We start from the raw sequence: 14920 nt of genomic DNA, 5'->3' as shown, positions 1-14920 counted from the left end.
CATTTTTTGTTACATCTTGAGTAAAAATATGCTGTAAATGTCTGTGACAAAGTGGGCCTTTGTTCCTTTAATACCACCATAATTTTGTTTATTCACACATTTGGTCATTTTCAATAATTTTGCAATATACAACTATCCCGGGTTTGTTTTGTTTGGTTTTCAGTTAGTTTACCTTTAATTTAATCACCGCGCGCACCTGTTCTTCACATTCAGTTTAATACACCCACCTACTCTTACCTGAATCTCCACATGGTCCGGACACAGAGGGGGCGTGTCCTGTGTCGGCCATTTTTAAAGGCTTGGGCATGGCCGTGGGCTGGATCATGGGGAGGGGAGAACTGAGTTAAGTTCTTTTTCTTTTTATTTCAATGCCTTTTTGTATTTTGTAATGTTTAAGTGTTTATAGTTTTATTTTAAACACTTCTTGAGTTAAAGGGATTTAGGGCCTAATAAATAAAGCAGTACAGTATGAGATCCTGCTAAAGTTGTACCTATCATAAGGAGGTGCTTCTGGGTTGAGAGGGTATAAAAACAGGGCATGCCGGTCTTTCTGGGAGTGTAGCCAGGTATATGCAGGGTGTTTCCTCCTTAAGTTCTGTTGCTTTTTGCTTGTTGAGCACAGTTATTTTTTTGTAAATATGTATATTTTTTTTCAACGCATCACAAAGGTAAGCTGTAATAAATTTTATTAATCAGGATTATTTCTGCTTTTCTCTGTCTTTTCTGCTGGAAGGTTGATCACCATGGAGATATTGATTTCCCTGGAACATATCCATCTTACATCTATCTAATCTACAGGTGTCAGTAACAGCCTAGTGGAGGATCTTGCTTGCCTCCATAAATATAGACAAGTTTAATGCTGTACTGTGGAACATTCCAGGCAAATTATTACAGTTCCATGGAGACAAGCCGATGACAGACCCCAACACCAGAAATGTTATATAGAGTACCTTTAAAGAGGGGGTATTATGCATATTTCGCAGCTTTCTCCCTTATTATAATGTTTCCTCATCAAAAACATCCCTGAAGAGGTTTTAGAGTCATCCATGCATGATTGAGTCATCAGCCAATGGGATGTCAATATGCTGTTTTCAGTGAATATAGCATTTTCAAAACAATTAAAGGTAACATGGTGTTCTAAATACATTATCTATTAGCAGTTAATACACCATAGAAGTAAAATACCCCCTCTTTAATGTTTCCTGTGTGAAAAAAATAAATGAATGGACTAGAAGCCTTCCTTTAGCAGTGAAATCATTTATTGCTCTGTTTTGTATACAGAAGTTCCATCTACAGTCCCATAGTACTGCAGCACTGTGGCCAAGCAACAAGCTTCTGTCAAGGTGACGGTATGCTAATGCTAACTCAGATTACTCTTAAAAACACCAGACAGTCCATGGACTAAAGGCACATACTTGTAGGTCATTCATCCAGGCACTTGGCAGCTCTGAGAAGCAAACAGGAAGTCCAAGATTTGGTCAAACAACACTGAGTGAACACACATATTTAAGTGAAGGCACAGTATTCACAGTAAGTACAGGTCAAATATATTATATTTCATATGGTCAAGTGCTAGTACTGGGCAGGTGTATAAGCTTTTAAAGGAGACATTCTTTCATATGTGTCATAAGAACAAATGGAAAGGCTTGGTTTTACATTCTTGACATTAAAGTGCATATGACAGGTTTCATGTTTGATGTTTTTCTCATTTTTACTTGGTTTGGTGGGATAGTACCTGTGGTAAATATGCATAAAAGTTTTAAATCAGTTAAGTGGCAGTTTGTGAGAAAAAGAAAAGTTGAGAAGAAAATGTCTGTGTAATCCCTCAGCCATCCAGGTCTAATCCATCGTTAAAGCCAAAAAGTTGTAGGAGTAAAGACTGAATGTCGGCCCATTATGGCTGAAACCGTATACAAAAGCTGTTTACAGTTTCAGTGTAGTTAGCTCCTTCATTCAGACAGACACAAGGCAGTGTCCAGCAGTAATCTGACCACAACTGAAGAAGCAGCTTGGATGAGCAAGCCAAATGTTTTCACTTCTGCAAGTTTTTGCCCATTTGACAGATTTAACTTTGGCTTTTATGGTTAAGGTCTCAGAGTGTGGTCATAACGAGCATTTAATGAAGCAGGCATTTTGAAAGTATAAAAATCCCTGTAACTTTTTCATCGCTGAATCTGGATCCAAGTGTAGCATTTGTGTATTTAATGACCTTGACATAATGAGATGTGAATTATATATATCCCTGCAAAGTTAACATCAGACAAACATTAAACTATAATGCAATATAATATTGATTCACATAATCACATCAAGGGCTGGCAGCCGTCACACTGAAGCTCGCCTTTTATCCCTGCTTGCAGTTTTAATTTACATTATGGTTGCTAGGTTATGCCATTACTTCTACATATGTCACATCTGCTGAGCATGTCTAACCAGGAAGTAAATATAATGATGTTAACTATGTTTTTTTTGTGAAATGAATAGTCTAATCTGTTATTTGCACTTTAAAGTTATACTGCAGAACATTCCAAGTTGTGAGAAATAAAACCTAGCGATAACTAAATTTCGAATGCACAGCTATGCCGACAATCATGTTTTGCAATGAATACTTTGCTTTAGAATCTCTAGGGTAGATTACAGGTCAGATCTGTGGAGAGACAAGCCCACTTAACATTAAGGATGCATTTTTGCAAAGGTATTTTTCACCAATCAAATCAGCCCTCCCTAAAAAAAATACTTGTATTTTGGTCAGTTTACTGGGTGAAATGTTCCACTATAGGGTACAAGTGCTCCTGTGTGATTTGAAGTCTATACCAGGGGGATCATTCACCTAATCTGATCATTCAAATGGAAAGTAAAAAACAAATGTAGGGTAATAATAGAATAAAACAGAAAATCCAAACATGTCTCCTTTAAAAGCAGCCTTACAAAGTGGTTCCTGACTTTGCAGTAACATGGGGTTTGGGGGCCATAGGAATGTCAGTATAAATATAGGCTCACAATAAGAATAAATAAAGGTGATCAAAGGGTACACTTTATAAATGTTAAAGACAAAGTCATAACAATAGAGATGTTTCAAATGTGTGGTTCAGCAAACTGTAAAAATACTTGAATTCAGAATCTGCATTTGAGTAGGTTTGACTAGTTTAAATCAAAAGCCTAAAATGTGATGCAATATTTATGTCAATATTTAAGAATTCATTTACAAATTTTGCAAAATAAAAATTTGAATGAAATGTTGTTTTGTTTTTTGTTTTGTTTTTATCAAGTGCAATTTTCTTAAACAGTTTGTAGAAAATAAATAAATAAAAGGATAAATCAATCAAAAACTTCTTTAACAATTCTAAATTTTAGTCAGAAATTAAAGTTGCAGTATGTAACTTTTCTGATGAAGTGCCCATGACCTGCTTGTCTCCATAGAGATTATATTCTTTGCCTGGAATGTTCCACAGTATGGCATTAGAGAAGCATGAGACGCCACCAGGCCAAGTTACAAGTTGCAAATGTATGTTAAATAAGTTTAAAACTGTGTTGTGGAACATTCCAGGCAAAATGTCTCCATGGTGGCAGACTCCAGATCGAAAAAGTTTCATACTGTACCTTTAAGCCTAACAAGTATCTAAACTAGTCAACTCAAACGAATTCTAATTTTGAGGCATAGATACATCTATTTTGTAATGCTTTTTGGAAATTTCATTGAATAAACATAATAAGGCACATTTTCAGCAATAAGACATCAACAAAAATACATTTCCCATAATGAAACTCGGTGGATAAAGAAGCCAGCAAAGGTGAGTACAAAAATACATTCTTTTTACACACAAATTTCGCAAAACGTGACAAATGTGACCAAGCTAAAGGTGCAATGTGAGATTTCTGATTTTATATTTACAAAATCTGACAAACTGTGTACACATTGCGCACAATTTATGATGTGTCCACACGTCCCACAGCCGCACCTCGGGTTCACCTTGTGCTCTTTCAGATTTCCAGTCATAAAATAAAAGAAGGCCAAAAACGCAAATGGTTCAGAGGTTGTCTTCAAGTTGAGGAGTAACACTGGTCTGGAGCATTAAAGGCACTGTACTTTGTTACATAAAGGAGACATATCCCACAAATCCACTGTTTTGGTCTTTAAAACATGCTAGAACGTTCCTTCATCAAAAACAAACATGGCGACAGAGGTGGGTAGTACTCACGTTACGTACATTTATCAGAGTAATTTCATAATGAAACTGTGAGTAGGTTTTGTTCCTACTCGAGTAGTATATTGTACAGTGTACTCTTTCTTCAGTAAAAGTCTACAAGTGACAAAAGCTTTATATTGCTCCTTGAGATATGATTTAGTTTTTCTCATTTTTGTGTCTGTCCATTATTTTTATTTTATGTTTTGTTCTTCCAATTACAATAACTTCAAATTATAAATCAGATGTTACTTATAGTTACTTTCAACTACGCTTACTACTTCTACTTGATTAATACTATTTTTACATTAAGTTGCAGTTTTTTATTCTGTTCCATGTCAATAGACAACACCTTAGCTGGACCTAGCTATTTTAATTCTTTACAAAATGGAGGCAGAAGGTGCTAGGTGTGTATCTCTGACATAGTGAAAAATAAAGCAGTTTGTAACAGACTAAAACCATGTCTACTCAGGGTAAACTTGAGCTTATTATCTGAGGCATTTTGAGCACTGAAATGATTAGACTAAGTTTGGTGTCTGGCGTTATCTTGACTTTAAAGGGGGGGATTACACCTCTATGGGGTTTAGACACTGTTATATTTTTTTGTTGTTTTGAAAATGCTGTATTCTCTTAAAACACTTTTGTTTTTGACATTCTGAGTCCTCCTCCTTTTGCTCTCCGCAGTAAGTCACTCCCCCTTGAAAACGCTAACACAGCACAATCAGTGTGCATCTTGTTAATGAAGCTACTGCACAGTGCATCAGGTTTGTGAAGTTGTAGTGTATTGTTTCATATCATGCTTTTGTATATTTATGGAAAATTGCTGTGCTGGAGCATAAGTGACGCAGGCTTGTGGGGTGGCATTTGTACAGAAGGCATGGGCGTGTACTGCTAACTGTAAGAAGGGTTTGAATAGAGTACGGGAGAGATTGCTAGATTACTGAAACATGCATGGATGACATCTAAAACCTCTTCTGGCATGTTTTTGATCAGAGAGAATGATGATATAACATAGTAGAAAGCTCCAAAAAAGTTGATTTACTCAAGGAGGATTACTCAAACCCCAATCCAGGTTTGTTTTTGATGACATTATAACGTGACTCATTAGCTCAGAAATGTATAAATCCTTCATGACTCTTGATTCTCAATATAAGGCCAGTTTCCAGCCCAGTGGACATTAACATTAATAACAGTATACAAAACTATGAGCACAGAGGTGAGCTGGTCTGTAGCTCCCACTGACTACCATCAAGTTCTCTGGTTCTTCTCATAGGAGTCCTTCACCAGTGTAGCCTTCACCAGTGGTCCAGGGGGAGGTCCATGGCGGCGCTCAGGCTCATGTCTGTCACGTCCAGGAACTCGGTGGTGAAGACGCTGGGTGTGGTGGGCGGAGCTACGCTGTAAGTGTTGGCGGAGGTGGGCGGGGTCAGATCCAGCCACTCCATGTTGTCCCAGGGCGCTTCGCTAAAGGCCATGCTGAAGGCCACACCCTGCAGCTCGGGCGCAGACAGTAGCAGCTTGTCTGAAACATGGTGAGGTTGCCGAGGGTGACCGCTGTAGCCCTCCCCCTCCGCCTCCATGCCTCGGCCAATGGGAGCGCTCAGCAACGTCTCCAGGTGGCCGTCTGGCACGTGATTGGCTGGGTGGTCGTAGGGCAGCTGGCCGGGGGGTGGGTGCTCATAGTGCCGGTGGAATCTGGGCACCAGCAAACCCGGGCATCCTGCGGACATGGGAAAGATACAGAAAGTTATACAGAAGACAGAGAAGTGCAGCCTCAGGTACAGGAAGGTACAATGTATTTGTCCTCTACATTTGACATGTCCTTTAATGCCACAGATACATGTTTTCATGTATTTCTATGCAGTGTTCCCTCGTTTATCGCTGGGTTACGTTCTAAAAATAACTTATACACAAGCATTAACATCTTCTCACATTTCTCTCTTGTCTAATTCATTAATAGTGACTCATGTGTATTTCACAGTTCCTCTGACTGTGCCTCTTTGTCCTGGCGCCGCTCCGCTGTACTTTTGATTGAACATTAATGTTAATTTTTGCTAAACACATTCTGTACTGTACAGGAGACACGTCACGGAGGAGATCGATTGAGAATGGTCTACAGTCCCTTAGCCAATCAGAATGCAGAACACAATGCACATTCTTGTGCTGTAAAAAAAAAAGCATGCAAAAGTGCACAAAAAAAAAAAAAAAAAAACAAAAAAAATCAGCAAAACAGTAAGACTGCGAAAAGTGAACCACGATATAGTAAGGGACCACTGTATATGACTTGGTTTGGTGGGAGAGTACCTGTTTGGTGGGAGAGTACCTGTGCTCAAAATCTATCATAGTTTTACATCAGTTAAATGGAAATGTGTCAACAAAAGTTGAAAAAAAGAAAATTACAGGAAGTAATGCTGAGTTCCAAATGGCTCCACTGGTGATTTTTCCTCAGTTGGTTCATGTGCCTCGTATAGCTGTAGCTCTAGCTGTTTGTATTTTAGCGTGTGGGTGTCTGTCTGTGTATCTGTGTGTGGGTTGTACGATTGTGTGAAGTGGAAGGGCATGAGGGATTAGTTTTTAATGAGTTTAAAGCACTTTGTATTATATTTTTGTATGAAAAGCTTCATAAATAAAGTTTGATTAGGTTTTTGATTTAATTTGAACACATTTACTCTGACAGTTTAAACAATAATTTTACAAAATAATGGTATTGCTATATATTATTACTTGTAATAACTAATAACAATGGGATTGTTAAGTGTGTGATCATCACAGCTGTTTGGGTCCAAGTTCCAGAAACACAAACAGCAGAAATGAGGTTGTCTGGACCTCTTGATAAACTAAAAACATATCAGGGACAGAAACTGTTCACACTAAATATCAGTGGGTGTAGCTATTTTTCAAGTTAAATTGATAATTTTAGCATTATAGGCATTTTTTAGGCCTATAATGCTAAAATGGAAACAATAATGTTGTTTATAATATTGAACAGCTACATAGTTATTTTGCCTCCAATAATAGATCAACTTATGTTATTTATGCCTTCTGGATACATGAGCTCTACAGACCGGCTACCAAATTAACACTAAGACAATAATATTTACCTCCATTTTCTATGAGCACATCCAGAAGTTCGTCCATCTGCTGACTCCTATTTAGCTGCTGTAGAGACAAACAACAGGTTTGAATACACAGTGTTACTCCACGGAAGTGTTTGATTAGTTCAGCACAGAGCTGGCGGACAAGCTGCTGCAGACAGTGTAGTTTGAACCACGACAAAGCCATGGGAGAGAAGATTACAAAACAGAGCATAGGGGAACGTGGGCCACAGTGTTAAAGTAGGCACACTAAAGCAGGAGTTTGAGAGTGCAAGTTCTTGTCCTGTTCTGTCTGATTACTTTTTTACCACAAGGACCTTGCCCAAAGCATACCCTGCACTCTACTTTACTCAGCAGCAGAAGTGGTTTCTCACATAGAAATGGGACAGGGTCTTCATGGTGCCCACCCAAACATGAAACAACAACTGCAATGAAGGGTTGTCAACACTTGCTGTCTGGAATTTCATGCCACCAAAATTTAGTCCAGAAAAGGCGGCAGATTGAGTGGTTTAAAGTATTGCTTTTGGAGGATTATAGGAAGTTAATCAGCAGCACCAAGCCAAAGACATCAAGAATCAACCAGAGCAAACAGTGAGTTCAGACTCCGGCATCAGGGGCATTGGGTTTACATGCAAAATCTAGGAGGAAAGCACATCTAGGGTACAGCTGCTGAGTAGAACTGGTGGGTGGGCACTGGTGGGACGTGGCTGGGTTACCTGCTGAAGCGCCTCCTCGTAACAGGGAGGCTGTCGTACAGAGTGAGAGTGACACTTCTGACCAGCAGGGTGAAATAGTAACCTCTACATGAAACACAGGCAACAAGTGACATTAGCCCTCTACAGGACAGGAGGGGAAATGCGACATGGGTGTGGGAGTGAACAGAGAGAATCTACAGAGTGAGAAGAGTGAACTGAACTGCGGTGTTCAGTGTAAATGGACTAGAGCAGCAGCAGGAAGAGGAGCTGGTCACCTTGGACATGTTCTCACTCTTCACAGAGGAGCCATGGCTGATCCCACTGTCTGAGGTGTAGGCTCTGTGGTCAGAGGGGTAGGAACAGTTCATCATCTGACCACTGCTCTTCTGCTGCACCTGGAGGTATACAGGAAATACTGGTTCAGCACAGTGTGGCAATACTATTTATTATAGACTAAGGTTGGGAATCACGATTTTGTGATAAATGCCATAATCGATGTGCATATGATATTGTGCGATATGTCACAATTTTTAAAGCACCGAACACATTTTAACAACAATAATTTTTAAACCCCTTCTGGGCAAACTTAATATAAAATACACAAATTTTAATCATCAAAGCCATTGATATGTCAAATGCATGACAAACAATTTCTTTTCTCTAATGAAGCAACACAATTGTAGCCCTATGACATAAGAGGGGACATTATGCAAAATATTTTTTCAAGCCTTTTACCCTGTTATAAGTTGTTAATCTTACAATCTCTCCTGGGCCCTATTCAAACCCTCCTTATGGTTAGCAGTACAGGCTCGTACCATAACCCTAAATCATCCATCCTCCTGCATGTCAATTTTCAATTTTCCATTTTCCATTTAAATATACAAAACTACAATACAAGACAATATACTACAACTTCACAAACCTAATGCAATGTGTGTAGTGTCATTAGCGGAATGCACATTGAAGGGGAAATGACACAAAGAGCGAGGGGAGAGGGACTCAGAGTGTCAAAAATGACAACATTAATATGTTGTTTTCAGCAAATATAGCATTTTCAAACCAATAAAAGGTAACATGGTGATCTAAATACATTGTGTATTGACAATTCATACCACCTGAGTGTATTACCTCCCCAAAATACAGGTGATATACACTGCCTGGCCAAAAAAAACCAACTAGATTTAACTAAGCATATAGGTACGAGTCAGGTCTAGGTTCAGCAACAGTCTGTGCTCAAAGAATGAGGTCAACTGACACCTGAATATACTGAATGACCAGGTTATTCCATCAATGGATTTTTTCTTCCCTGATGCCACGGGCATATTCCAAGATGACAATGCCAGGATTCATCGCGCTCAAATAGTGACAGAGTGGTTTAGGAGCATGAGACATCATTTTCACACATGGATTGTCCACCACAGAGTCCAGATCTTAACCCCATTGAGAATCTTTGGGATGTGCTGGAGAAGGCTTTGTGCAGCGGTCAGACTCTAACATCATCTGCAAGATCTTGATGAAAATTTAATCCAAATAAATCTTGTGACATTGCAGAAGCTTATCAAAACAATGCCACAAATGCATGCCGTAATCAAAGCTAAAGGTGGTCCAACCAAATTCTAGAGTGTGTGACCTTTTTTTTGTTGGTGACTTTATTTTTTATTGACCAGCAGTATATCTATATTTTTCTGTTTTAGCAAACCCCTAATCTAGACATGGGTTAATGTTTGGAGTAATACATTTTCCTCCAGCTCTATTCTAAAAGTAAATGACTCTTCAGCAGAAAGCCGTAGTACACACCACTAGAGTGTGACCTACCTGCATGGTGCACAGCCTGCCTCCTCCCTGGGCATGAGGGTGTCCACAGTCGTCTCTGCCCAGTGGAGGTGTGAGCATGTAGGGAGCGTGAGGAGAGGGGGGCTGGGGGCTGTGGGAAGTCTTTCCTGGGGGGGAATCTTGTGGGGAGGCCTGGGGACTGAGGAAGGCCGAGTGAGGAGCCCCATCCATGAGCTGTGTCCCCCCAGGGCCTGCTTCCTCCATGTGCCCCACCCCCGGGCTCTTCAGCTGTTTGGGAGAGGACAAGGGGCAGCTAGAGGACAGAGGGACTGGCTCCTGTTTGACAGTGACTCCAAAGAAGTGTTGTCCTATGAGAGAGGGGCTGTGCTGGGGCAGAGAGGGCAGGGGCAGGGGTGGTCCGGGGTCCTGGGTGGAGCCGTATGAGCGCTTCCTCTTGTGTAACTGCATCTTCAGTTCCTCCACCTGAAACAAGCACAAACACTATGCATGAAGAAATTGTTGCAGATAAAAGTTTAAATGCATATTCCATGTATTCTAATTATAACTTCGTTTGGTGGGATTGTACCCATGGTCAATATTTATCATAGTTTTGCAACAGTGGTAGCTGAGGGAAAAAAAAGTAATGGAAGGTACAAAAACACAGGAAGTAGTGGTGAGTTCTAGAACAGAATACCTCTACCTCATCAGCACAGAAAAACCCCATCCAAAATGCAAAGAATACATTTGTTTCGGCCAATTTTAACATTCATTTAAATTTACTGCCATTCAGTCATAACTTGTGCAATTCAGACAAGTTTTAGCCCTTGTTAACATCATGGTTGCTAGGTAACAGTGGTGGAGTTGCCTCTATGTATGCCACATCTGAGAAATGTTTGTCCTTCACCAGGTCTAAAATAAGATTATTTCAGGTCTAAACAACAACAAAACCAGGTCTGAAATAGGACTACACACTCACTAAACTCAAAATTCAAACCTGTCTCTGTTCCTGATGCAGTTTCCACGTCAGCTCATCGATCACCTTCTGCTTCTCCACCAGCATCTTGTCTTTTTCTGCCTCCATCCCCTCTGGCGCTGCCCCAAGCCCCGCCCCTTCCACCCCATGTCCTGCCCCCAGCCTGTCCTCCATGTCTGCAGGAGAGGGCTGGAGGGCAAAGTGAGCATGGGGGGACATGTCACTGAAGCTGTCCGGCAGTGATCCGTTCAGAGACAGCTCGGAGGATGCAGGGGACACGGGTGGGCTGGATGAGGATGTGTAGGATGGGTAGAAGCCCTGGGACATAGAGCTGGAGGTCAGGGAGCCACTGGGGGTGACGGGGAAGGTGCCTGTTGTGATGTCAGAGGGAGGGGAGGAGCCACAGCAGGGCTCGGTGAATGGGCGGAGCCGTTCGATCAAGGCGGTCTTAGTACCAGAGACGGGCATGCCACGCATCCGCAAGTGCTGCCTCAGCTCAGACACCTACAGGAGGGATGGTATAGGTTATGTTCATGCTAGAGTTAAATGTTATTGGAATGTCAATTTAAATCTATGAAAGCACCAAGTTTTTTTTAGTTTTGTTTTTTTATTATTATTAAAAAATATATACAAACAGAACATTAAACCCAATTATGAGTTCTTGTTCATAAACAAATCTGGCTAGAACTCAACAACAAATTTTGAGAATGAAAACTTGAAATTAAACAATGATAATTAATACTCTTCAATATGTATGCAGAAAATATGCTAATAATATAATACTGACTCATTTTCATGCAATCGTCATAGATTTAAAAAAAAAAAATGCTGATTTTGGGAGACATAACTGAGCCCTGAGGCATCCCCAAGTATTGTGACTGCAGCAAAAGTGTTCTTTATTCACATTACTATTGGATTTTAATGTTATCAATCAAACAGACATTTAATAATACACCCACACACCCACACCCACACACACACATGCACACGCACACATATGACAAATGCTTATGCCGGTATATGGAGTGGTATGTGCAGAGTTTACAATTTTTGATTATAATAAACTGCTCAAAGCTCCATAAATGGTCTATCCTCTATTAGTTTATAAAGCCCCTCACTACTTCTGCTGTCTCTGTTCATACACACTGAAACACTTGGACTTATGTATTTAATTTCATCCTAATTAACTTATTAAACTCCCAGCCCTAATTAAAATCCTTATGAACTTTTATAGCTTTTCTTCAACCATTTTTGTCACAGCATATGATCCAAAGATAGTGTTGTAGATGCCAACAGTTGTCAACATAACAGTAAACTCTGAATCAAAAACATGTACACGAAGCTGTCAAACCTCCATGGATGTGTAAGTCACTGGTCAGTTAAACACATACCTTGAGGTCATCCAGGTTGGCGGGCAGAGGTCCAGGCTTGACCGCTGAGATGCTGCTCTGGTTGGGGAAGGCGTTCTTGACCGGAGAGGATGAATTACTATTGGCTGAGCCGGAGCTACATGAGAGCTGCTCACTGGTCCCCCTGAACATGTCAAAACACAGTCGAAATCATAATCACAACACAGTGATCTCAGAACCATACTAGCAACTATAATGGGTGCTATTCTACAGTCAAAACAACAACAACAACAACAACAAAAAACATACAAACAGAAAAACAAAACAATTTTACTTTTATTTGGGTTGACTCCATCATCTGTGGGTTAGAAAGTCTCCAAGACTACAGTCCTTCATTTAACCAACATATAACAAATTACAAACAGCCACATTATAATGAAGTGCCTAGAGAAGCTACTGCTAAACACCATCCTTTCGGTTGTCAATCCACAACTCGACCCACTGCAGTTTGCTTATAAGGCCAGAAGAGGCACAGAGGATGCTGTAGCCTGTCTGCTGCATCTCCTCCTCCAGCACCTGGATTCTCCTGGACACACCTGGATACTCTTCGTGGACATCAGCTCAGTCTTCAATTCCATCCAGAGGCACCTGATGATCCAAAAACTGCAACAACTCAACAGACTCATTCATCTACAACTTCCTGAGCAGCAGGTAGTACGGCTAGGCCTGACCACATCCTCTGCCCTCACCATAAACACCGGTGTACCACACGGATGTGTGCTTAGCCCTTTTCTCTACACACTATACACAAACAACAATACAAGCCCATCCTCAAACATCAAATATCTCAAATACTCTGACGACACTGCTGTCCTGGCCCTGCTCAGTGACAACACCTCTGTCTTGGATTACATGGACACACTCACTCACTTCACCCAGTGGTGCACTGATAACAATCTGCACCTCAACGTCAGTAAAACAAAGGAACTGATCTTCAAACCCCCAATCACAGCAATCCATCAACATTAACAACCAAACAGTAGAGACAGTGGGCAGTTTTAAGTACCTTGGGGTTACAATTGACAACTCACTAACATTTGAACATCACATCAGGGACATTCATAAAAGAAGTCAACAAAGACTATCAGTAATAAGAAAACTCAAAGGACTCTATGTTTCTCCACACCTGTTATTACTGCTGTGTAAATCTATTCAGCCCATCCTACTGTACTGTTCCACCTGCTTCTATAACATGCTTAGTGTTACAGATGTTCATTAATATGCGCTGTCCTTGATGCAGGTATAGGGTGATCAGGTGCACGAGGGCACGGTTTGGTAGAAGCCTGGTCCCAGCAGCCATTGCTTTCTTAAACAACAGGCCCCGCTGAGGCATGATGTCTGTTTTTGTAATGTGTTTATGTGACTGTGATGTTTGGTGTTTATCTGTGTATATGTCAAATGGGCTCTTGTATGTGGAAAAGAATCTCCCCTCAGGGACAATAAAGTAAAGTCTAAAGTCACATTAGTTAAATTGGACTGGACATTGGGGGAGTATGCAGCCTGAGTGCCCCTGATCTTTTAACCACTTCACCCCACAAGCACCACCATATGCTTTGGCAGGGGGCCATTAATATGTTTTGTAGTAAGAAGTAAATAGTAGGCAGTGTCACCACAAACAAAAAGTATCTAGTGAAATTTCTGGACATTATAATTCAGTGTAGTTGTTCATGATATTGATCAATAAAGAAAAATGTCTTGTTAAAAAAAAAAACACACAAAAAATGTACAGGTGCTAATATCAAAGATCAGGCATCATTTAATGGAACTGTATGTACATTTTTGATTGAACTTAACCTATCTGTGTTCCCAGATATGAGGTAAACGTGTTCAAATCAAATATAGATGATTCTGAAATCCATTTGGTTTAAACCTAAAAGGACTCTATCTGATCAGAATCGTCACTACCTGCAGCCAATCATTAATGCTAGTGCAGTCTCTGTGGTTCAGTGAGTGAATTCTGGAGGTTCTGAGCTTTCACATGAGGAATGGTCTGACAAACTTGTATGCGTTATCTATCTGCAAGTTAAAGCACTGACAAAACAGGTTCAATTATTATTGTAGTACATTTTTAAAACTGTAAGAGTGTAGACTACATATAGTTCCTTTAAAGATGTAATATTTAAATACACTGCCTGGCCAAAAAAAAAAAAAAAAAAAAAAAAAAGGCGCCACCTGGATTTAACTAAGCAAATAGGTTGGGGTTGCTGCAGTTGGTCAGGTCTAGGTTCAGCAACAGTCTGTGCTCAAAGAATGAGGTCAGCTGACACCTGAATATACTGAATGACCAGATTATTCCATCAGTGTATATAATGCATATTCCAAGATGACAATGCCAGGATTCATCGGGCTCAAATTGTGACAGAGTGGTTCAGGAGCATGAGACATCATTTTCACACATGGATTGTCCACCACAGAGTCCAGACCTTAACCCCATTGAGAATCTTTGGGATGTGCTGGAGAAGGATTTGTGCAGCGTCAGACTCGACCATCATCAATGCAGGATCTTGATTAAAAATTAATGCAACACTGGATGGAAATAAATCTTGTGACATTGCAGAAGCCTATTGAAACAATGTCACAGCGAATGCGTGCTGTAATCAAATCTAAAGGTGGAACAACCAAATACTACAGTGTGTGACCTTTTTTTTTGGTGGCGACTTTTTATTGGCCAGGCAGTGTATAATGGTGGACCATGTGCCATCTGCTAGTTGTTGATGTTATTATTTTAAGAATGTCCCTCAATTTGGCATTAATCTTTTCTATGTCCATGAACAAAAGCAGTTGATACCAC

General features: G+C 40.3%; 1 protein-coding gene across 4 annotated transcripts in view; it reads right to left on the bottom strand.

Moving 5' to 3' along the window:
• Nucleotides 1-4583: 4583 nt before the first annotated feature.
• myocd (myocardin) overlaps nt 4584-14920 on the bottom strand; it is a 201672-nt gene continuing 191335 nt past the window's right edge. For all 4 annotated transcript variants that reach the window (XM_055229669.1, XM_055229670.1, XM_055229671.1 and 1 more), the window contains 6 exons: nt 12112-12253; nt 10742-11224; nt 9790-10230; nt 8250-8369; nt 7286-7343; nt 4584-5904 (listed from right to left, as the gene is read on the bottom strand). In XM_055229669.1, coding sequence (XP_055085644.1) covers nt 5480-5904; nt 7286-7343; nt 8250-8369; nt 9790-10230; nt 10742-11224; nt 12112-12253 — 1669 coding nt within the window. In that variant the 3' untranslated portion in view covers nt 4584-5479. The remainder of the gene's footprint in view (nt 5905-7285; nt 7344-8249; nt 8370-9789; nt 10231-10741; nt 11225-12111; nt 12254-14920) is intronic.

This window comes from Periophthalmus magnuspinnatus, chromosome 19 (assembly GCF_009829125.3).
Source record: "Periophthalmus magnuspinnatus isolate fPerMag1 chromosome 19, fPerMag1.2.pri, whole genome shotgun sequence".
Lineage (NCBI taxonomy): Eukaryota > Metazoa > Chordata > Actinopteri > Gobiiformes > Gobiidae > Periophthalmus > Periophthalmus magnuspinnatus.
The sequence above is the reverse complement of the archived record's forward strand: the minus strand, read 5'-3'. Positions and strand labels throughout refer to the sequence as shown.